The sequence below is a fragment of the Nansenia antarctica genome (genome assembly GCF_963989245.1).
Source record: "Nansenia antarctica genome assembly, chromosome: 1".
NCBI classification, from domain to species: domain Eukaryota; kingdom Metazoa; phylum Chordata; class Actinopteri; order Argentiniformes; family Microstomatidae; genus Nansenia; species Nansenia antarctica.
Window position 1 is genome coordinate 35,600,311 of NC_137674.1, and position 25,166 is coordinate 35,625,476.

The 25,166-nt window shown below is 46.5% G+C and overlaps 1 protein-coding gene across 1 annotated transcript in view; it reads left to right on the forward strand.

The window, feature by feature from the left end:
• Positions 1 to 25,166, forward strand: part of tdrd9 (tudor domain containing 9) — a gene marked incomplete at both ends in the record, with an annotated part of 46,324 nt that overhangs the window by 14,706 nt on the left and 6,452 nt on the right. The window contains 13 exons of the mRNA XM_080522367.1: positions 237 to 290; positions 373 to 489; positions 1,171 to 1,278; positions 1,764 to 1,864; positions 3,056 to 3,238; positions 7,187 to 7,298; positions 8,183 to 8,404; positions 8,810 to 8,899; positions 9,632 to 9,889; positions 10,359 to 10,526; positions 21,806 to 21,876; positions 22,112 to 22,221; positions 22,456 to 22,552. Of these exons, the coding sequence (XP_080378493.1) occupies positions 237 to 290; positions 373 to 489; positions 1,171 to 1,278; positions 1,764 to 1,864; positions 3,056 to 3,238; positions 7,187 to 7,298; positions 8,183 to 8,404; positions 8,810 to 8,899; positions 9,632 to 9,889; positions 10,359 to 10,526; positions 21,806 to 21,876; positions 22,112 to 22,221; positions 22,456 to 22,552 (1,691 nt within the window). The remainder of the gene's footprint in view (positions 1 to 236; positions 291 to 372; positions 490 to 1,170; positions 1,279 to 1,763; positions 1,865 to 3,055; positions 3,239 to 7,186; positions 7,299 to 8,182; positions 8,405 to 8,809; positions 8,900 to 9,631; positions 9,890 to 10,358; positions 10,527 to 21,805; positions 21,877 to 22,111; positions 22,222 to 22,455; positions 22,553 to 25,166) is intronic.

Below are 25,166 nucleotides of genomic sequence, written 5' to 3' on the forward strand. Positions count from 1 at the left end.
GTGATTGTCAATGGCATCTGGTCGTTAGTTTTTTGCTTATGACTACTGACGTATAGATGATTCACTGACTTTAGACACATGTACCGTTGTTGTACAGTACCAGTCAAACGTTTGGACACACTTGCCTGTTCAATTGAATGGAGAAGTGTGTCCAAACGTTTGACTGGTACTGTAAGTCGCTTTGGATAAAAGCATTCACTAAATGTGCGCGCGTGTGCGTGTGTTCCTCTCCCCAGAAAGAGCTGGAGTGGGGCAAGGAGAACTGCATCCAGATCAAGAGGATCAGAGAGGTACGGAGAGAGAGAGAGAGACGACCCTCACCCACGACCTTTGACCTTCTGACCTGACCTCTGTGTGACCCCCCCCCCGCAGGTGGCCGAGCTGTACGAGGACCTGAAGCAGCGCGTGTCGCAGTTCAACATGAAGGTGGTGGAGAACGCAGAGCCCCTGGACTACTCTGACCAGAACAAGCAGAGGTTCATCCTGCAGGTGAGGCAGAGCCCACCTGGCAACGTCACCACCACTAGTGTTCTAGTCCCATCTGGCAACGCCACCACCGCTAGTGTTCTAGTCCCCGGCTGGCCACATGTCCAAGACACTGAACCCCAAATTGCTCCCAATGAGCAGGCCGGCGCCTTGCCTGGTCGTTTACCACCATGTGTGTGTGAATGGGTGTTTGAATGGGTGAATGAGAGGCCGTTGTAAAGTGCGTTAGAATAAGGCGCTATATAAGTATATGTATATCAATTTAAGTCAGTGTTTTTGGACATGTACAGGATAGAGGACTCTGAGTAGTAAGGTGACTGAAGTACATCTTATTTAATTTTCTGCATTTGATATATATGTTGTGTAGGGGAAAATCTTACATTGTGATCGATTCAGTCTACAACAGTTGTATATGGATATTTATGTTGTATTTAGTTATAGAAAGATTTTTGAAAATGTTTAATATATTGTAAGGATATGCAGGACTAGATACGTTTTCACTTTCTCCTATCCCCTCCTGAACACGCTAGTGTACCGTAAATTGCACGAGGTGAATTTGTGTTGGATAACTTTTTTTTCTTTTTTACTTTTTTATATGTTTTTATATGTTTATTGTGTTTGGGACAAAGTTGATGGAATTGAGGTTGATGGCGTTGGATCTCCTTCCTCCCCTGTCTCTCTCAGGTGGTCATCGCTGGCGCCTACTACCCCAACTACTTCGCCCAGGGGGAGATGGACGAGGAGCTGGCCTCCAAAGAACTGTCGGGACACGACCCCACCACCACCGTGCTGGTATGCTGTCCTTTTACCCTTCTGTTTGTTTGTTTGTTTGTTTATTAGGATCCCCATTAGCTAATGCCATGACATTAGCTAGTCTTCCTGGGGTCCAACACAAAAATAATATTTGGGCAATTGTCAACATTATATACATACAGACAATTGTAAACATTGTATACATACTTTCATCATAATAACACAACTAAGGAATAAAAAATGATGTGATGTGATTTTGAAGATGTAAGGATACTGGGAGGTAGAACGCCACATATCTAGGAAAGGTCATGAAAGGAGGGTCCTGAAATTTGATCGAGTGCATTTTATTTTACTCACAGGGTCACCGTGACCCCAGCATGGCTGTTCTAGTTTAAACTACATGAACTGAACTAAAATGTATAAAGCTCTTGTGGGCTTCGTGATAGTCCTGTGGTCATGTACGGAAGTGCGTGCTAGAGTCTCCCTGAGCGCTAACCCTCCTACTGCTGTCTGGCTGATCCCAGGTCAGGAACCTGCCTCAGTACAGCTTCCTGTACTACAAGCAGCTGCAGTCTCTGTTCCGCCAGTGTGGTATGGTCAAGAACATCTCCTTCGACGGCTCCAGGTAACAAACTAACATGACAACAGTACCCATGACAACAGTTGCTGTTTACAATACTACCTTTGCACAGACCATATTATTGCACATTGCACATACCTCTTTATACATCTGTACATACCATACTGTACATAGCTACCATAACTGTATAGTTATAGCTTATCTAAACCACCGTACTTGCCATACTATACCTATCACTGTCACAGTCATGTTTTTATATCATGTTTTATATCACTATTTGCGCTTCTGGTTGGATGCTAAACTGCATTTTGTTGTCTGGTACTCTGCAATGACAATCAAATTGAATCTAATCTAATATAATCTATCAACAGTAGTGCTGTCCCAAACGACTATTTTTCTAACGATTAATCTAGCGATTATTTTATCGATTATTCGATTAGTCTAACGACTAATTTATCGGTAAGTCTAACGATAATTTTTGTACTGTAAAAAAAAAAAAGAAAAAAAAAAACCTTTTTGTCTCCACCTCACTGCTATGTTTAACTTGAATGCCAACATGGCCATTTAGAAGTCTGTCCATCACCACAACACATAGCTAGCTAACGTTACTCTCGCTGCTATGTTATGATTAGCTAAATTGATGCTAACGTAGCATGCGAGCTACGAGCTAGATAACGTACAGTAGGTGCTCGCACCACAATGACAATAGGCTACCGTAGCTAGCCAGCTACATAGCTAACGTTACTAACACCAGAAGACAAGACATACGAACTGTGGTGAGCTACATTGCTTGTGTAACATTAGCTAGTAGCTATCCATTTTCACTCATACACTTAATTGTCTCGCCTGGTAAAATAAAGGTTTAAAAAAAAAAAAAACTTTTTTTTTTTGCGACTAACCGACGCATATTACGCTAACCGACGTATTGACGTAGTCGGTGACGTCGACGACGTCGAATAATCGTAACAGCCCTAATCAACAGTACCTATGATGACATGCTGCAAAACCTGTCTCACCTGGCTTCATAGATGGTTCGCCTCATGTGTGTATGTGTGTGTGTATCTGTGTGCATGTACGTGGTGTGTGCATGCGTTTGCACGCGTGTGTGTGTGGTGCGCGTGAATGTGCGTGTGTGTGTGTGTGTGGTGTATGATGTGTGCGCGCGCGCGTGTGTGTGTGCGCATTGCGTCTGTGTGTATGGTGTGTGTGTGTGTGTGTGTGTGTGTGTGTCTCCAGGGCGTATGTGGGGTTCTACCCCCGGTCTGCGCGGTCTGCGCGGGCCTCGGGGGTGCTGCCCGAGGTGTCTCTGGCCCTGCTGATGAACCACCACCAGTGGACCGAGACCCTGTCTGTCCACCACAGCGACGAGGTGGAGACCCGGTCCGCCGGACAGAACATCTGCCACCTGAAATACACACGGTAGGAAAGCCTGAGACACTATATATGTAATTATTTTATTCTTTTAGATGTTTTTGAATGAATGAATGAATGAATGGTCTTTATTGTCATTGCTACAGTACAGGTACCGAACAACGAAATTTAGGAGGGGTGGCTCCCCTGGAGTTAGGGAAAAAAAAAAAAAACGTAAAAAAAAATCACAAGAAGGGAAGGAGCTGGTTTACATAAATAAAGGCTATGTACACTATCCACTATACTATACTGTACAGATAGACGACTAGGGTTGTCATATTGCACAATAGTGTTATTGCACATTTATTTAAAGTGTCGCAGTTTGCAGGCTTGAAATGTACATATTTGTGCCTCAGCACTACACCTGATTTTTTCAGTCCAGCAGCTGCCATCAATCCGTCCAGACTGTCCAGGGCCCAGAACCTAGGTCTTTGCTGTGTTCAGGGCCTGGACGGCCCTGTGGTAGAAGCTGTTCTTCAGTCTGCTTGTCCTTGCGGCCAAGGTCCTGAACCGCCTTTTCGAGGGCAGCCGGGTAAAGTGTTCGTACCCAGGGTGGGTTGGGTCCCTGGAGATCTTGGAGGCCTTCCTGAGACAGCGTGTGTTGTACAGCTCTTCCAGAGAGGGGAGGGGGGCGCCGGTGATCTTCTGTGCTGTTCTCACGACTCTCTGTAGCGCATTTCTCTCCGCGGTTGTGCAGCTGGAGAACCAGTTGCAGATGCCGTAGGTGAGGATGCTCTCCACTGCGCCGCGGTAGAAGGTCACCAGTATCTCCTGCTTGCTGTGTTCCTTCCTGAGGACTCTCAGGATGTATAGCCGCTGTTGTGCCTTCTTGATGGTGGCTTTTGTGTTATCCTTCCAGGTCAGGTCATCCCGCATGTGCATCCCCAGGAATCGGAGGGTTGAGACTCTCTCCACGCTCTCTCCGTCGATGAGCAGGGGCTGGATCTCTGACTTTTTCCTCCTGTCTACGATGATTTCCTGGGTCTTTGACTTGTTCAGCAGCAGGTTGTTAACCTTGCACAGCTTGCTCAGTTGCTCTACCTCATCCCTGTACGCCGCCTCGTCCCCCCCCGAGATGCATCCCACCACGGTGGTGTCGTCTGCAAACTTTACGATGGAGTTGCTGGGGTGGACGGGGGTGAAGTCGTAGGTGTAGAGGTTGTAGAGGATGGGGCTTAGCACGCAGCCCTGGGGGGACCCAGTGCTGAGTCTGAGGGCTGTGGAGGTGTGGGGGCCCACCCGCACCCTCTGGGGGTGGTCGGTCAGGAAGTCCTTGATCCATGCACATATAGAGTGTGATAGACCCAGGTCTAGTAGTTTGGTCACTAGCCTGTCTGGAAGGATGGTGTTGAAGGCGGAGCTGAAGTCCACAAAGAGCAGTCTCGCGTAGCTGTTTCCCCTCTCCAGGTGGGATAGAGTGGCGTGGAGAGTCGTCGCGATGGCGTCCTCTGTGGACCTGTGGGCTCTGTAGGCGAACTGGTATGGATCCAGGTTGGGCGGGAGGCGTGTGAGTATGTGGGCCCGGACTAGTTTCTCGAAGCACTTCATGATGATGTGAGTGCCACCGGGCGGTAGTCGTTTAGGCAGCTCAGTTTTTAATGGGACAGAGACAGTAGAGATTAAGAGAGAGAGAGAGAGAGAGAGAGAGAGAGAGAGAGAGAGAGAGAGAGAGAGAGAGAGAGAGAGAGAGAGAGAGAGAGAGAGAGAGAGAGAGAGAGAGAGAGAGAGAGAGAGAGAGAGAGAGAGAGAGAGAGAGAGAGAGAGAGAGAGAGAGAGAGAGAGAGAGAGAGAGAGAGAGAGAGAGAGAGAGAGAGAGAGAGAGAGAGAGAAGAGAGAGAGAGAGAGAGAGAGAGAGAGAGAGAGAGAGAGAGAGAGAGAGAGAGAGAGAGAGAGAGAGAGAGAGAGAGAGAGAGAGAGAGAGAGAGAGAGAGAGAGAGGAGAGAGAGAGAGAGAGAGAGGAGAGAGAGAGAGAGAGAGAGAGAGAGAGAGAGAGAGAGAGAGAGAGAGAGAGAGAGAGAATCCTAGGATAGAGACTGACAGGAAGTATGGGTGAGAGAGAGGAGGATAGAGACAGTAGAGGTTGACAGGAAGGATGGGTGAGAGAGAGGAGGATAGAGACAGTAGAGATAGACAGGAAGGATGGTGAGAGAGAGGAGGATAGAGACAGTAGAGACTGACAGGAAGGATGGAGAGAGCGAGAGAATAGGGATGACAGGGAGGATAGGTGAGAGAGAGGAGGATGGAGACAGTAGAGGTTGACAGGAAGGATGGGTGAGAGAGGAGGATGGAGACATAGAGCTGACAGGAGGGATGGGAGAGAGAGAGAGGGGCTAGTAGATGTCTCGGAGGACAGTACAAGGGGGTAGTAGATGTCTCAGTAGAAAACAGTACAGGGGGTAGTAGGTCACACGGGGGTAGTAAGATGTCTCAGGAGGGACAGTACAGGGGGTTTGGGGTAGTAGATGTCTCATGAGGGACAGTACAGGGGGGTAGTAGATGTCTCAGGAGGGACAGTGCAGGGGGGATAGTAGATGTCTCAGGAGGAACAGTGCAGGGGGGGTAGTAGATGTCCCAGGAGGGACAGTTAAGGTGTAGCCTGAAGAGATGGAGGGTCTTCAGTCTCCGGCGGAAGATGGGGAGTGACTCTGCATCAGTCCTGTCAGCCGTGGGTACTGGAGCCACAGTACCACTATATGACCCCAACGTCCTCAGGGAAACCCATTTAACCAGACCAGAGTGACTTCATGCCCAGGTTCTGCCTGGCTTTCTGCCAGACGCCTCTACTCTTAGAGGGGGGGGGCAGGGGGGGGGTCGACACAATGTCCCGTCAGTGACCGTCTGGGTCAGGGTGGGGGGGGGGGGGGGGGGGGGGGCGGAGGAGAGGGGAGTTCCTGCACTTTCCCTTGTACCCAGTGGCAGCACTCATTGATGACCCCCCAGTGGGGGGGTGGGGGGGGGGTTGACGTGCAGTAACCTGACATGCCAGCACTGTGACTGAACCTCCAGGGCTGCCCCCCCCCCAGACAGAACTGTCATCAGAGGGAGATGGAGGAGTTGTACTCTGTGAGGTCACAGCACCCCCTCTCCCTCCCTCCCAGAGGGAGTTGGAGTTGGGAGGGGCTGGGAGGGGAGTTGGCCCCCCTCCCAGCTCTGCACTCTGACTAACCTGATGATGCAGCTCACTGAGTCCTCTGTTCCTCTCAGGCTGTCTGCCCCCACCCCCCACCACAGCTCAGAATCAGCAGACACGTGACTCTAGATAACCCCAACGACCTTTATGTATGAGCTTTTCAGAATGATTGTTCATGAAACTCCTTAATAATCAATCATGCACCGTTGAGTTGAAGGCCTGGGTTTTTTTAAGGGGATGCTTTCTCCAGTACAGTAGCTGTCTTATTATTATTATTTTTTACCAATTTCATATACTGATCAATCCAACCCTCTCTCTGTCCTGTCCTCTCCTTTCTCGTCCTGTCCTGTCCTGTCCTGTCCCTTCCTGTCCTCTCCCCTCCTGTCCTCTCCTCTCCTGTCCCCTCCTCTCCTGTCCTCTCCTCTCCTGTCCTCTCCCCTCCTGTCCTGCCCTCTCCCCTCCTGTCCTCTCCTCTCCTGTCCCATCCTGTCCTGTCCTCTCCTCTCCTGTCCTGTTCTCTCCTGTCCCGTTCTGTCCTCTCCTCTCCTCTCCTGTCCCGTCCTGTCCTGTTCTCTCCTGTCCTGTCTTCTCCTCTCCTCTCCCCTCCTGTCCTCTCCTCTCCTGTCCCGTTCTGTCCTGTCCTCTCCTGTCCTGTCCCCTCCTGTCCTCTCCTGTCCTGTCCCCTCCTGTCCTGTCCTCTCCTGTCCTCTCCCCTCCTGTCTCGTCCTGTCCTCTCCTGTCCTGTCCCCTCCTGTCCTGTCCTCTCCTTTCCTGTCCCTTCCTGTCCCCTCCTGTCCCTTCCTGTCCTGTCCCCTCCTGTCCACCAGGGTGAACGTGGACTGCCAGAACCAGTCTGTCAACCCTGTGGGGTTGCTGAGCAGCCTCATCAACCCGGAGACGCTGCCCCCCCACCCCGTCTTCGCCGTCAACATCACAGAGGTCAGATATGACATCAAAGAGATCAGATGTCAGAGATGTCAGATGTCACACTGTGATGTCATAGGGGTCAGGTATGACATCACAGAGGTCAGATATGACATCACAGGGATCAGATATGACACCACAGAGGTCAGATATGACATCACAGGGGTCAGATATGACATCACAGGGGTCAGAGATGACATCACAGGGGTCAGAGATGACATCACAGAGGTCAGATATGACATTACAGGGGTCAGAGATGACATCACAGAGGTCAGATATGACATGGGTTTCTCCACCAAGTTCTAAGTCATGTTTTGCTAGCGGATCAAATACTTATTTCCCTCGATCAAATGCAAATCAATTTATAACTTTTATATAATGTGTTTTTCTGGATTTCTTTGTTGATATTCTGTCTCACTGTTAAAATAAATATTTTATGCACCCAGATTGTGGAATGCACTGCCAGTTTACATTAGGGATGCAACCTCAGCAAATTATGTTCAAACCCATCTTTTTAATATTGCCTTTAAATGACTAAATAATTATGATTATATAATGATTGGAGCACTTTGAGCTGCAATGCTTGCAGGAAAAGTGCTATACAAATAAAAGTTATTATTATTATTATATAAATCTTGTATATCTTAACCTTTAGGTGGTGGAGGTGGGTGTGTATATATGTGTGTATATATATATATATATATATATATATATATATATATATATATATATATATATATATATATATATACACACACACCCATATATATATATATAATCCATAACCCTAACCCTGTAGGTGGTGAAGGTGGATATATAAATCTTGTCCCCTCTTTAGGTGGTGGAGGTGGGTGTGTATATACATACAGTATATATAATATCTATAACCCTAACCCTAGGTGGTGGAGGTGGGCCACTTCTGGGGCTTCCTGGTCAGCGAGGCCAGCATGGAGAAGCAGCGCCACCTGACGGCGGTGATCAACGCGCGGGCGCTGTGCCCCGTGCTCTTGTCCCTGCACCCCAACCTGCTGTGCCTGGCCTCCTTTTCTGACGGAGACCACCAGGGGCTCTACTACCGCGCCAAGATCCTCCATCTCGGTGGATCCTCCAGCTCTGTGGAGGTACTAGACAGGCCTCACACACACACACAACTACTAATGGTTGTACATTATACACATCAAAATGGAATCGTGGCCAGATGCTGGTCATTTATGTTCCGGTAAAAAGTACATTCATGTTAACTGCTTTGGAGTGAATTCTTAATGTAAACATTGTTTAACAATGCAACATGTTAGAGGGTTCATTGAACCATTTACAGCATTAGTTCTGAGAATCTCTTTCATATTCAAGCAAAATTGGTATTGTAACTAAATCGGAATCGAATCGGGACCTTGTGAATCGGAATCGAATTGTTTTGAAGAAATCAGTGGCGATACCCAGCCCTAGTTGTACACCACTAAAGACACATATTGATTGATTGATTTCCGTTTGATGAGTCATCTTAAGAGGGTTACTGTGTGTCTCAGGTGTTCTTCCTGGACTTCGGCAACACGTCTGTGGTGAATTGCAGCAGCCTGAGAGAGCTACCCCCAGACCTCATAGACCTGCCCTACCAGGTACCTCATACCTCCAGACCCCCCCTCCCCTCATACCTCCAGACCCCCCCTCCCCTCATACCTCCTGACCTCATAGACCTGCCCTACCAGGTACCCCCCCACACCCTCATACCTCCTGACCTCATAGACCTGTCCTACCAGTGTGTTACTGTCTCATACAATCTCATACATTACCAAATAATTGTCTGTTAATTGGCAATTAAATTATCTAATGGCAATCTTGACTGTGCTCCAACACGCTAGCTAGCTAACTGGCTAACAACAAAGAACATGGCGATAGCTGCTCTGCATGTTTAGCACATCATAACATTCTGATAGAACATGAACATGCTAAAAACACATAACTGTGTTCTGGTCTGACTGTGTTCTGCTCTGACTGTTCTGGTTTGACTGTTCTGTCCTGACTGTGTCCTGGTTCTGTCCTGACTGTGTCCTGGTTCTGTCCTGACTGTGTCCTGGTTCTGTCCTGACTGTGTCCTGGTTCTGTCCTGACTGTGTCCTGGTTCTGTTCTGACTGTGTCCTGGTTCTGTTCTGACTGTCCTGGTTCTGTTCTGACTGTGTCCTGGTTCTGTCCTGACTGTCCTGGTTCTACCCTGGTTCTGTCCTGACTGTCCTGGTTCTGTCCTGACTGTGTCCTGGTTCTTCCCTTGTTCTGTCCTGACTGTGTCCTGGTTCTGTCCTGGTTTGACTGGTTCTGTCCTGGTTTGACTGGTTTGCCTGGTTCTCCCCAGGCCCAGGAGTTCCGCGTGGCAGAGATGCGCCCTTCGGCCCAGTCCATGATCCTGGGGGACCAGTGGAGCAGCCGGGCCCGGAACCGCTTCCTCGCTCTGGTGACGGAGCGCTGCGTGATGGTGGAGCTGTTCTCCATCCTGCACAGCGTGATGCGTGTGGAGCTGCTGGTCGCCACGGAGACGGGGAACACCAGCGTGAGGGACATCCTGGTGAGGGAGGGGCACGCCCTCAAGGCCACAGAGAGCTACGACTCCCAGGTAACCCCCCCCCCCCCCAAAACACATTTCAAGTTTCATGTTTTATTGTTACGTCACATTACACGAGTGCAAGAGAGTAACATTCTTAGGCTTCGGTTCCTGACATTGCAGCACAAGACAATAAGGCAACAGGCATAATACAAGATTTTAAAAAAGTGACAACAGTACAGGACATAAAAGTGACTAATAAAAATAGCCATAATACCAGATAAAGGTGACCGTCCACTGGCCATTGCAGCCTTCACCTGAATCTCATTGGCCCGGGTGGGGGGGTACTTTGAGGTCAACTATTCACCTATACATACATACGCATACATACCACTTAACCCTGAGTAAAAGTTACTTTAGTGTCCCTCAGATCATCTCCTCCAGTAGCAGTATGACCACTGACCTCTCTGTGACGTGTGTGTGTGTGTGTGTGTGTGTGTGTGTGTGTGTGTGTGTGTGTGTGTGCGCGCGCGCCCTGCAGCAGAGCCATGACGTGCTGGTGTCTCTGTTCAAAGACCTGGAGGACGGCACCTACCTGCCCAACTCCACCAGCAGCTCCTGGAAGACCAGGAAGGCCGAGGACAAGCTGCTGATAGACGGCCTGCTGGCCTCCTTCTCCAATACCTCCCAGACCCCCTCCAGGAGCAAGGCAAGACCCCTGTCTGTCCCCGCAAGACCCCTGTCTGTCCCAAGGTTCTGTCTGAGTCACACGGTTGGGTGCGTTCGTAAAATACGCTCTGATCGGCAGTCATGGAATTGCCTCTTGTCCAATTCAAAATTACTTGGTAGCTCTATGACGTTGAACCCAGTGTTGCGCTCCGGCACTCTCAGAGCGAATTTACGATCGCACCCTCAGTATTATAATAGTAAATGGTAAATGGGGTGGCTGTGGTTCAGGAGGTAGAGCCGGCCGTCTACTTGCCTGCCTGCCTGCCTGCCTGTCTGCCTGCCTGTCTGTGTATCTGGATGAAGCCAGACGGTGTTGTTACTGTTGTTCACCACATGATGGAGCCATCGTCTTTCTGCCTGTTCCTGGCCTGATTGTGTCCAGAGGGTGGAGCCATTTTGATACAAACGTGCCGGTGTTCATTTTGTGCCTCATCCTACCATCAGTTGCTATGGAACGAGGCCACACCTTTCCCTCAATAAATCACTGAAATAACAACAACATTATGGCTATTAAGGAATTTGTGTCCTGCCAAGTACATATTTATAAATGGTGTGTGTGTGTGTGTGTGTGTGTGTGTGTGTGTGTGTGTGTGTGTGTGCCTGTATATACTACTATGTGGGGACTGAGGTCTGACAGCACAACCACGGTGTGGGGACTCGAAATCGGTGTGGGGACCCAAAACGGGTCCCCACACCGATTTTCATTGAATTTGGTAGAAAAAGTGTTGCTGATATGTCTAGTGCAAATATTTCTATGTTTTAAATTTTGACCCACACTGCTACATAAGTCTGAAAAGAGTGCTTAATCAGTGTTTAGAGTGCGCCCCTGGTGGCGAAATCGCCATTTTTTACTATTTTTTTCACGGAAATGGCAGAAATTTTAACACACATTTAACACTCCTGCAGCCAATCATATGAGCTGCCTGTCTGTCACGTGCACTTTGCATCAAGCACAAGCCTCAGCTGCGGAGCACACTTCGTTTCGCGTTGTGCAGTTGGAGAATAATACAAGATTGTGCGCGAGTGTGCGCGCGAGACGAGTGTGTGCGCGCGACGCGAGAGTTTTTGCAGGGTGAAACGCTAGCAAATATACTGGCTGAGTGTTCTGACAGAGAACGCTGGTTAACATTGGTCTTATTATTGTGACTAGAAAGTGTGTGACTATAATTCCATGGTGTAAATAGCAGTAGTGGCGGCTGGTTTTTGGGTGGGGCACAGGTTATGGCACTTGTTTTTATTACCTTTCCATGTTTTACAAAGCAAATTCCTTGTATGTGTGAACGTACTTGGCAATACACTTTTCTGATTCTGATTCTGATGGGGGCATGCTTTTAAAATCTGTACCTATTACAGTATTTCCATAATTTCCTAATTCATATTTCTCCATATTTTAATAACGCAGGGTATTTGCAACATAGCAATTACCAGGAAGTGAATTAAGATATAAGATAATATGGGACCTTTATTGTTAAAACTATACTGAGCACAGTTCCCTCTCGAAAAGGTTATACACCTCGTTCCAAATTATTATGCAAATTATATTTTTATCTGATTTTCCTAAATAGTTGATGCAAATGACAATCAGTATAATTTTCAAGTCATCAACCGTTAGAGTATACTTCAAATGTTATTGAACAAACCTCCCAATGATAACAGTATTTTTTTTTTTTATAAAAAACTCAAAATGCACTGTTTCAAATTATTATGCACAACAGAGTTTCAAAACATTTTATAGGTTGTAAAGAACAAACAATTGTGATGAATTTAGGGTTAGGAGGTCATATTAGGAGGTCATATTTACTGAAATCAAAAGCTATTTCAAACAAAAACATCTTACAGTTTTTCTCAATTGCTTTGGTGCATTTCTCTGATCAGAATTGAAATTCTCATAACTGTTAGTTCAACCTCCACAACATTTAGTCATTTGTGCACATCATAGTAGCAGTTTCTCATTCCTTCAAACAAATTGCAAATGCTTTTGGACATGCATCAATTGCTGTCATACAATTCTCTGCTGTTTTATAACATTATCATTTGCTTATGTCATGTCAGTCAAAATGAACTATACTTTTGGATGCTTAATAGTCATTCCCTATAAAACTAATAGTCCTCATTTCTTTGCTTGAGTCATTACATCCAAAAATGTTGAACAAGTTGTCAAAATCTGTCAAGCAAATTGTATACATTTCTTTATCATTTTTCCTGAAAATGTCTCCCAAATTGAACAATTTCTCTCTGTTATTGTTCACTACAGTAATATGGGTTAACGCCGTATATCTCATGTTTACTGTACATTACTGTAATTTTACTCTGCACCACATAGACAAGACAAGGCAAGACAACCTTGCAGAGGTGGAAAAGGGCCCCTTTTTACTCCACAACAAGAGGAAGCCATTTGTGCAATGGTGATTGCAAACAATGCCATAAGGTTGAGAGAGATACAAAGCGCTGTTATAGAGGATGACAATATCTTTGGGAATATTGAATCCGTTTCAATCGCTACAATTGACTGCTCAGGAGAAATGAAATGCGCATGAAACAATTGTACAATGTGCCATTTGAACGGAACAGCGACAGAGTGAAGGAGATCCGTCACCAGTATGTACAGGTAAAACATTTATGTGTTCTATGCATACTCTAATGTCCAGTGCTGTAAACTGGTTACTTTGTGTAGTGCCATGCAGTACACTTACATGACAATTCATACTGTACAATATGTTGTCCAAAATGAGTTTTTTTCTCTCTCTCTCTATTCTGGGATAAAGTGTGTACTGGAGCTGGAGGCCAGGGAACCGCTGCACACATTCATATACGTTGATGAGGCGTTAATCTGGCAAAAGGTAGAAGGCGTGGCAGAAATCACATTGGACAGAGAGCAACCATTGATGTCCCAGGCCAACGAGGAGGGAATATTACAATGTGTGCAGCCGTCTCAGAAAACGGCGTCCTCACCCATATACCCTGCCTTGGTCCACACAACACAACATCTGCTGACTTTTTTAGACACTCTTTACAGGGACATAATCCCTGAGAATGAGAGGGGTCTAAATGGAGACCATCTGAACAAGTATGTTGTTGTATGGGATAATGTGCGTTTTCACCACTCAGATCTGGTCAGACAGTGGTTTGCAGCACATGAAAGGATGCTGGTGGAATATCTCCCTCCCTACTCCCCATTCCTGAATCCAATAGAGGAGTTTTTCTCTGCCTGGAGGTGGAAGGTATATGACCGGCATCCACATACCCAAATGGCCTTGCTAGCAGAGGGTGGATTCGCCACTCAGGGAGATACTTTCCTCGCTGCATTACCAGGGATGATATTCGCTGTGATGTCGATGAAAATATGTGGCCAGACAGACAGGAACGTCTGGATGTCAATGAATGATTTACAGTATGTTGGATGTTCCAATTCAGTTCCAATATGTACTGCAATATTGTTTACAGTTGTGCACAGCTCTACCCAAAGGGTGTTTCTTATGTTTGTGGTAAACAAGTTTGTATTTTTCTTTTGCACAATGCTGTGAACAAATTAGAATTGCAAAGAGCATATGCAGTAAAAATGTGAAACATAACTATTCAGCGTCTTGTACTCATTTACCTCACTAAATACAGTAATGTGTAACCCACTGTAGATTTCAAATGGCTGTGCAAATAGTGTATAGTACTGTCTTGAGCATTTTCAGGTAGTGTCACCAAGATCTGACTTTTTTGCATTGGAAAACACTTACAGAGTGAACTGTCATAATGAAAACATGACAAAGCCATTTGACTATCTTGTTCATAAACAATGGTGTCAGGACTTTTCATTTTGATGACACTGACACTTTCATTGACATGAATACTTGCTTTTGAGGAATGAACTATCCATTTTGAGCAAGTGACACGCTTTTGCAGGTTAACACCTAGGTTTTGCAGTTTGTACTAATTGTTCTGAGAAATGCACTAACTGTTGTGCAAATGTTAATAGTGATGTGAGAAATGCACCAAAGCGACTGAGAAAAACTGTAACAGGTCAAGTTACATGTTAACATAGGACCCCTTCTTTGATATCACCTTCACAATTCTTGCATCCATTGAACTTGTGAGTTTTTGGACAGTTTCTGCTTGAATTTCTTTGCAGGATGCCAGAATAGCCTCCCAGAGCTGCTGTTTTGATGTGAACTGCCTCCCACCCTCATATATATTTTTGCTTGAGGATGCTCCAAAGGTTCTCAATAGGGTTGAGGTCAGGGGAAGATGGGGGCCACACCATGAGTTTCTCTCCTTTTATGCCTATAGCAGCCAATGACACAGAGGTATTCTGGTGATGTCTCCCCTCCCCCGCCCCAACCTGCAGCTGACCTGGCTGTGACCTTTCAGAGGGCCAAGCAGTATGGCACCAATTCAGTCTGAGAAACAGACCAACAGAAATCTGCAGCAGTAGTTTTATTAACAGTAGACTGATTTTATTTTAAGTTTATATCATTCTAATAACATACTATTGTGTTTTTTTTTTTTTTTAAATCTGTATTTCCTGTTTTTTCACTGTTAAAATATATTGAGCATATAATTGAGCGCTGTTTGGTGATACATTGGGCTAGAGACTAAAGTTCAGGAGGTCGGCAATGTTAAATGAACGGCTGAGGCCTGAGTGTGCTGCTAGCTGTGGAAGGTGCTGTGTGGGGGAGGGGGAGGCGAATAGTGAGTGACTAAATTGAGCGCTGTTTGGTGATACATTGGGCTAGAGACTTGAAATCACTTTTGGCTGAAAGCCTGATGGTGTGTGTCTTTTTCTGTTCACCTGGCTACATAGGAAGTGTCCCAAAAGTGAGCCTAAAGTTCAGGAGGTCGGCAATGTTAAATGAACGGCTGAGGCCTGAGTGTATTAGTAATAAGTACTATATTTGTAATTTTAAGGAGAGTTCTGTAAATGCGTTAATGTAGTGTACCAAAACTGTGTATTAAAAATGACAACATTCTCAATCATGCAAGCCATATAATGGTTTAAATTATAAAAACATTTAAAACTGTTGTTTTATCTTTAAATAATTACAAAACATAAAGGGATTAAGCAGTTCTACATTTATGAATAATAATTATTCATCTTGTTCCAGAAAACCAGTTATTCCCGTGTGCATTGAATGCAGCAGTAGCTTTGGGGAAAGTTTGGAGGTGCAGGTGGTTAATTGATGTCTCCCCTCCCCCGCCCCAACCTGCAGCTGACCTGGCTGTGACCTTTCAGAGGGCCAAGCAGTATGGAACCAATTCAGTCTGAGAAACAGACCAACAGAAATCTGCAGCAGTAGTTTTATTAACAGTAGACTGATTTTATTTTAAGTTTATATCATTCTAATAACATACTATTGTGATTTATTTTATTTTTTAAAATCTGTATTTCCTGTTTTTTCACTGTTAAAATATATTGAGCATATAATTGAGTGCTGTTTGGTGATACATTGGGCTAGAGACTTGAAATCACTTTTGGCTGAAAGCTGGCATCCCACTGATGGTGTGTGTCTTTTTCTGTTCCCCTGGCTACATAGGAAGTGTCCCAAAAGTGAGCCTAAAGTTCAGGAGGTCGGCAATGTAATGTCAATGGAGGCCTATCCCCAATAAGTTAAACCCTGTTTGGCCATACAATGGACTAGAGACTTGAAAACAATTTTGTCTGAAAGCTGGCATCCCACTGATGGTGTGTGTCTTTTTCTGTTCCCCTGGCTACATAGGAAGTGTCCCAAACGTGAGCCTAAAGTTCAGGAGGTCGGCAATGTTAAATGAACAGCAGAGGCCTGTGTGTTGCTATCTGTGGAAGGTGCTGTGTGGGGGAGGGGGAGGCGAATAGTGATTGGTTCTCAGTTAACAAGCAGGCCCAGGAATGCACAAAATGCATCCATTTTCCAAAAGCTACTGGCTTAATATGCTCCATCACAGTTTGATGACTTTTCAGGGTTTGACTTTTACAAAGGATATTGTATGTATTTATTTTAACCCTTTTAAGAGTATTGTCATATATGGTGAGATTACAATTATATGAACTCCAACTGCAAGTATCACAGTGCTAAAGTTAACAAAAAGCATATCATAAACATTCTGGTTATTTTATTTTAGTAAAAAAATCGCTCTCTGCATGGCTGACATGGTGGGAGAGAAGCTAAGAGAAATTCTCGATTATGGACATGAGTGCGCCAGCACGGCACGGGTCCCACCGTGAGCCGGTCATGAAGGAAGGTTAATTGAACAGAGCGAGGCAGATTTCAGCAGAACAGAAACTTAACTGTGTGGGGGAGGGGTGCAAATCAGTGCTCTGTCTGCATAGTGCACAACTAAATTGAGCGCTGTTTGGTGATACATTGGGCTAGAGACTTGAAATCACTTTTGGCTGAAAGCTGGCATCCCACTGATGGCGTGTGTCTTTTTCTGTTCACCTGGCTACATAGGAAGTGTCCCAAAAGTGAGCCTAAAGTTCAGGAGGTCGGCAATGTAATGTCAATGGAGGCCTATCCCCAATAAGTTAAACCCTGTTTGGCCATACAATGGACTAGAGACTTGAAAACAATTTTGTCTGAAAGCTGGCATCCCACTGATGGTGTGTGTCTTTTTCTGTTCCCCTGGCTACATAGGAAGTGTCCCAAAAGTGAGCCTAAAGTTCAGGAGGTCGGCAATGTTAAATGAACAGCAGAGGCCTGTGTGTTGCTGTCTGTGGAAGGTGCTGTGTGGGGGAGGGGGAGGCGAATAGTGATTGGTTCTCAGTTAACTAGCAGACCCAGGAATGCACAAAATGCATCCATTTTCCAAAAGCTACTGGCTTAATATGCTCCATCACAGTTTGATGACTTTTCAGGGTTTGACTTTTACAAAGGATATTGTATGTATTTATTTTAACCCTTTTAAGAGTATTGTCATATATGGTGAGATTACAATTATATGAACTCCAACTGCAAGTCTCACAGTGCTAAAGTTAACAAAAAGCATATCATAAACATTCTGGTTATTTTATTTTAGTAAAAAAATCGCTCTCTGCATGGCTGACATGGTGGGAGAGAAGCTAAGAGAAATTCTCGATTATGGACATGAGTGCGCCAGCACAGCACGGGTCCCACCGTGAGCCGGTCATGAAGGAAGGTTAATTGAACAGAGCGAGGCAGATTTCAGCAGAACAGAAACTTAACTGTGTGGGGGAGGGGTGCAAATCAGTGCTCTGTCTGCATAGTGCACAACTAAATTGAGCGCTGTTTGGTGATACATTGGGCTAGAGACTTGAAATCACTTTTGGCTGAAAGCTGGCATCCCATTGATGGCAATGATACAAAGGATATTGTATGTATTTATTTTAACCTTAAAGTTCAGGAGGTCGGCAATGTTAAATGAACGGCTGAGGCCTGAGTGTGCTGCTAGCTGTGGAAGGTGCTGTGTGGGGGAGGGGGAGGCGAATAGTGAGTGACTAAATTGAGCGCTGTTTGGTGATACATTGGGCTAGAGAGTATTGAGTTACATGCTAAGCTGTATCAGTGCTAACTAGAGTACTGAGTTACATGCTAAGCTGTATCAGTGCTAACTAGAGTACTGAGTTACATGCTAAGCTGTATCAGTGCTAACTAGAGTACTGAGTTACATGCTAAGCTGTATCAGTGCTAACTAGAGTACTGAGTTGCATGCTAAGCTGTATCAGTGCTAACTAGAGTACTGAGTTACATGCTAAGCTGTATCAGTGCTAACTAGAGTACTGAGTTACATGCTAAGCTGTATCAGTGCTAACTAGAGTACTGAGTTACATGCTAAGCTGTATCAGTGCTAACTAGAGTACTGAGTTACATGCTAAGCTGTATCAGTGCTAACTAGAGTATTGAGTTACATGCTAAGCTGTATCAGTGCTAACTAGAGTACTGAGTTACATGCTAAGCTGTATCAGTGCTAACTACTGTACTGAGTTATATGCTAAGCTGTATCAGTGCTAACTAGAGTACTGAGTTACATGCTAAGCTGTAACCCGAGTTAACAATAACTATACAATTATAGTGACAATAACAACAATAACAACGATAACATAGTGACAATAACTCACTATGTCAACCCGAGTGCGCTCCCGGGAGATTAAACAAACGCACCCAAAGTCTTCAAGGGTTCAGGGCTTGGATAAGGGCTCCATTTGGGATTCAACCAAAGTGTGTTAAGGTGTTCCCCAGAAAGATGGTAACATCTGAAAGTGTGTTAAGGTGTTCCCCAGAAAGATGGTAACATCTGAAAGCGTGTTATGGTGTCCCCAGAAAGATGGTAACATCTGAAAGTGTGTTATGGTGTCCCCAGAAAGATAGTAACATCTGAAAGTGTGTTATGGTGTCCCCAGAAAGATGGTAACATCTGAAAGTGTGTTATGGTGTCCCCGGAAAGATAGTAATATCTGAAAGTGTGTTATGGTGTCCCCAGAAAGATTGTAATATCTGAAAGTGTGTTATGGTGTCCCCAGAAAGATAGCAACCTGAGACTCCCCACATGGGTGGTAGAAGTCATGTCTTGAAAAAAGTATTGAATATTGCTAATTTGAAGTGAGATTCTGGTTCCTGAATTTTTTCTGATCATGCCTGATTTTTCTCAGTGCTGTACGGTGTCTAGAAAGGGGTGTCCCCACACGGGAGGTCCTAGTCATATTGTCCCACAATGTAGCATAAACAAGTATGTGTGTGTGTGTGTGTGTGTGTGTGTGTGTGTGTGTGCGTGCGTGTGTGAGGTGTGTGTGAGAGGTGTGTGAGGTGTTTTCCAGTAGTGCTCCCGTGCCCTCCCAGAATGAGGAAGTCCTGTGCTGTGCATACTAGACATTTTACACATTTCTGAATCTCTTCCTTGAGTCAGACGAAACTCTCAACTTCCTTGAGTAGTTTTTTTCGATAATGTTTCCCTCGCTTTCTCTCTCTTAACCATGATGTTGACCCCCTCTCTGTGTGTGTGTGTGTGTGTGTGTGTGTGTGTGTGTGTGAGGTGTTTACCAGTAGCGCTATCGTGCCCTCCCTCTCTCAACTTCCTTGAGTCATATAATAATAATAATAATGACTTTTAATTTGTATAGTGCTTTTCCTGCAAACGTTGCAGCTCAAAGTGCTCCAATCATTATATAATCATAATTTAATTAGTTAGTCATTTAAAGCCAATATTAAAAAGATGGGTTTTTAGTCTTGACTTGAACATATGTGCTGAGGTTGCATCCCTGATGTAAACTGGCAGTGCATTCCACAATTTGGGTGCATAAAATGAGAATGCAGCCTCACCAAATCTCTTCTTATGTACATGTGGTACACAGAGAAAACCAGCGTCAGAAGAGAGCTCTATTGGGCTGATATGCTATACAAATAAACTACACATTTCTGAATCTCTTCCTTGAGTCAGACGAAACTCTCAACTTCCTTGAGTCATATGCCAGGCTCCAGGCTCCAGGGTCCAGGGGTCCAGGGTCCAGGCGTCCAGGGTCCAGGCTCCAGGCCTGAGTGTGTGTCTGAGTGTGTGTCTGAGTGTGTGTCTGAATGTGTGTCTGAGTGGGTGTCTGAGTGGGTGTCTGAGTGTGTGTCTGAGTGTGTGTCTGAGTGTGTGTCTGAATGTGTGTCTGAATGGGTGTCTGAGTCTGTGTCTGAGTGTGTGTCTGAGTGTGTGTCTGAAAGTGTGTCTGAGTGGGTGTCTGAGTGTGTGTCTGAGTGTGTGTCTGAGTGTACACGGGGGTCAGACACAGGCCAGAGGTCAAGTTGTGTGTGGGACAACTCATTGACCCTGATGTTGACCGTGAGGTGTGTGTGTGTGTGTGTGAGAGGTGTGTGAGGTGTTTTCCAGTAGTGCTCCCGTGCCCTCCCAGAATGAGGAAGTCCTGTGCTGTGCATACTAGACATTTTACACATTTCTGAATCTCTTCCTTGAGTCAGACGAAACTCTCAACTTCCTTGAGTAGTTTTTTAAAATAATTTTTCCCTCGCTTTCTCTCTCTTAACCATGATGTTGACCCCTCTCTGTGTGTGTGTGTGTGTGTGGTGCGTGTGTGTGAGGTGTTTACCAGTAGCGCTATCGTGCCCTCCCTCTCTCAACTTCCTTGAGTCATATAATAATAATAATAATAATAATAATAATAATAATAATAATAATAATGACTTTTTATTTGTATAGTGCTTTTCCTGCAAACGTTGCAGCTCAAAGTGCTCCAATCATTATATAATCATAATTTAATTAGTTAGTCATTTAAAGGCAATATTAAAAAGATGGGTTTTTAGTCTTGACTTGAACATATTTGCTGAGGTTGCATCCCTGATGTAAACTGGCAGTGCATTCCACAATTTGGGTGCATAAAATGAGAATGCAGCCTCACCAAATCTCTTCTTTTGTGGTACACAGAGAAAACCAGCTTCAGAAGAGAGCTCTATTGGGCTGATATGCTATACAAATAAACGACACATTTCTGAATCTCTTCCTTTAATCAGACGAAACTCTCAACTTCCTTGAGTCATATGCCAGGCTCCAGGCTCCAGGGGTCCAGGGTCCAGGGCTGAGTGTGTGTCTGAGTGGGTGTCTGAGTGTGTGTCTGAGTGTGTGTCTGAGTGTACACGGGGGTCAGACACAGGCCAGAGGTCAAGTTGTGTGTGGGACAACTCATTGACCCTGATGTTGACCGTGAGGTGTGTGTGTGTGTGTGCGTGTGTGTGCGTGTGTGAGGTGTGTGTGAGAGGTGTGTGAGGTGTTTTCCAGTAGTGCTCCCGTGCCCTCCCAGAATGAGGAAGTCCTGTGCTGTGCAGTGTGCATACTAGACATTTTACACATTTCTGAATCTCTTCCTTGAGTCAGACGAAACTCTCAACTTCCTTGAGTAGTTTTTTTCGATAATGTTTCCCTCGCTTTCTCTCTCTTAACCATGATGTTGACCCCCTCTCTGTGTGTGCGTGTGTGTGGTGCGTGTGTGTGTGTGTGCGTGTGTGTGTGTGTGTGTTAGTGGGTGCACAACACTGACTGAGTGTGGTTGATGATGAACAGAATGTGGTTGTGTGTTTCTGGGGGGGTTCGAGCCCCGACTGACTACATGTCGAGGTGTCCTTGGGCAAGACACTGAACCGGCGCCATTGGTGTGTGAATGTGTGTGTGAATGTGTGAATGGGAGGCCCTTGTAAAGCGCTTTGGAATAAGGCGCTATATAAGTCAGTATATAAGTCAGTCTATATAAATCAGTCTATATAAATCAGTCTATGTAAGTCAGTCTATATAAATCAGTCTATGTAAGTCAGTCCATTTACCATTTTTCTGATGTCTCTCCCACAGACTCGCCTGCACGGTCCAGTCAGCCCTCATAAAGTCTCCTACCACTGTCTATCTAACGCCAACCACTACAGGTAAGTCTGTCTGTCACCTACCACTGTCTGTCTGTCTGTCACCTACCTACCACTGTCTGTCTGTCTGTCACCTACCACTGTCTGCCTAACATCAACCACTACAGGTGAGTCTGTCACCCAGGTAGGCTTACAGTACCTCTGGTGTGCTATCTTGGCCAGGTCTCCCTCGAAAAAGAGACGTTAATCTCAAGGAACCACCTGGTTAAATAAACTCATCCAACATTAACCCCTCCAGGTCGGTGGTGATAGAGAAGGATAGCCTCAACTCTACGTCCCTGAACGAGACCCCCCAGGACAGACACCAGAGGCTGCTGGTGGCCGGGACGGTGTGTACCAATGCCTCAGGTACCAGAGACTACATCTGATCTTTTTAACATTTACATTTTTGGCATTTAGCATTTAGCAGGCGCCTTTATCCCAATAGCAACTTCCAACAAACACATTTGTCTAGCTAGGTGAACCATCTATCCATCAGTCATCATAAGAAAAAGTAATCTATGCTCAGGCCAGGGGCCATTGGCAGTCACAATGCTAGAAGAAGGAAGACGTGTGTGTGTGTGTGTGTGTGTGTGTGTGTAGGGAGGACCATCATGCTGAACGAGACCACCCTGATGCCTCACATCCATGGGCTCCCGGCTCTCATCACCATGCTGTTCACCCCCCTGCTGGAGCTGCGGTGAGGCCTCTATCATCCACTCATCATCCCCTCATTATCCTCCCCTCATCATCCCCTCATTATCCACCCCTCATCACCTCATCATCCACCCCTCATCATCCTATCTATCATCCACCCCTCATCCCATCATCATCCCCTCATCATCCCTTAATCATCATCCCCTCATCATCATCACCTTATCATCCCCTCCTCATCCCCTCCTCATCCCTCTACCGCCCACCGAAGCCACACCCCTCTTTTCTTTCTGATCTCTCTGAACTCCTCACCATCGCCTCTTCCCTTTCTACCCGTCTCTTACTCACCGGTGACTTTAATATCCATGTCGACAAACCCAACTCCAACCTCACCTCTGACTTCCTCTCTCTCCTTGATTGCTTCCACCTCACCCAGCACATCAACTTCCCCACCCATGTAAAAGGCCACACACTCGACCTTGTCTGCTCTGCCTCCCTACCCATATCCAACCCCCACCCTCTCCCATTTCCACTCTCTGACCACCACTGCATCCTCTTCTCTGCCCCTCTGCCCCTACCGCGCCACCCCATCAAACGCACCATCTCCTTCCGTAACATAAAATCTGTCAACCCACTCACTCTATCTCAGTCCATATCTTCTGCCCTCCCCACTGACTCCACTCCCACCAACCCGGAAGACTATGCCACCATGCTCAACTCCATTCTCTCTGACTCCCTTGACTCACTGGCCCCCTTGAAAACCATCACTGTCTCCTTCACCACCTCCTCCCCCTGGTACACCCCTGAACTACGCACCATGAAACAGACCGGCCGCCAACTAGAAAGACTCCACAACAAAACCCACCTCACTGTCCATGCCGAAGCCTACAAGCACCATATCTCCTCCTACCGTGACGCACTCCAAGCTGCCAAATCTGCCTACTACTCCAACCTCATCAACCCGAAACCCCCGCTCCCTCTTCTCCACTGTCAAGACACTACTCCAGCCCCCGGACAACAACACAACTTCCTCCCCTGATCTCTGCAACTCCTTTCTCCACGCCTTCAACAGCAAGATCTCCCACATCAACAGCTCACTGACTGCCTCCATCTCCAACTCCACCACCCCCGCCCCCCCTGCTGTCATCTTCCCCCATCCTGATTACCCTCCCCCTACTCCTCTCACTACTTTCTCCCCTGTTGACTCCTCCCTCATCACTACTATCATCACCGCCTCCAAAACAACCACCTGCTCCCTCGACCCCCTCCCTACCACCCTGACCAAGGCCTGCCTCCCTGCCCTCATCCCCCACCTCACTGCCCTCTTCAATCAGTCCCTATCCCAAGGCCACGTTCCCTCAAGCTACAAACTTGCCGCTGTCACCCCCATTCTCAAAAAGCCCACTCTTGACCCAGCCAACCTCTCCAACTACCGCCCCATCTCCAACCTACCATTCTTTTCCAAAACCCTAGAGCGCGCTGTCGCTGCCCAACTTCACTCCCACCTCCAATCCAACAAACTATACGAACCCCTTCAATCTGGCTTCCGCCCACATCACATCACAGCACTGAAACAGCCCTGGTCAAAGTCATCAACGATCTCCTCACCTCCGCAGACTCAGGTGCCCTCAACATCCTAGTTCTACTAGACCTGAGCGCAGCCTTCGACACAGTGTCCCACTCCATCCTCCTTCAAAGGCTGCGCCAACTGGGTGTTGAGGGCACCGCCCTGGACTGGCTCACCTCCTACCTCACCAACAGACAACAGTTCATCTCCCTCTCCGGTCACACCTCCTCCTCCTCCTCTGTCACACAGGGGGTCCCACAAGGCTCAGTCCTCGGCCCCCTGCTCTTCCTCTGCTACACACTCCCCCTCGGTCACATCATCCGCCAATTCAACCTGGACTTCCACTGCTACGTCGATGACACCCAGATTTATATCACCACAAACTCCACCCAGAACCCACCCCTCACTCACATCGAAAACTGCATTTCAACAATAAAAACCTGGCTCACACAACTTCCTCAAACTCAACAGTGAAAAGACCGAAGTCATCCTCATCGGCACCAAATCCACCCTCAATAAAACCGGACCCATCACACTCACCATTGATGACACTACCATCACCCCCTCCCCCCTGGCTCGCAACCTCGGCTTCATCCTGGACCCCACCCTCTCATTTGATCCCCACGTCAGCTCCATCGTCAAGACCTCCTACTTCCACCTCCGCAACATAGCAAAAATCAGACACTGCCTCTCCCCGCCCGCTGCTGAATCCCTCATCCACGCCTTCATCTCCTCCCGCCTTGACTACTGCAACTCCCTACTCACCGGCATCACCTCCCGAACGCATCCAATTCAAAATCCTCATCCTCACATACAAAGCCCTCCATAGCCTGGCCCCCCCTTACCTGACTGACCTCCTTCTCCCCCACCGCCCTACCCGTACCCTCCGATCCTCATCCATTGTTACCCTCACTGTCCCATCCTCAAAACTCAAAGGCTTCGGTCACCGTGCCTTTTCACGAGCTGCACCCCGCCTCTGGAACTCTCTCCCCCAACCACTCAGAGACTCACCCTCACTCCTCACTTTTAAATCCCACCTCAAAACCTACCTGTTCTCCCATGCCTACAGCCTCCCCTACCCCTAGCCATCTCC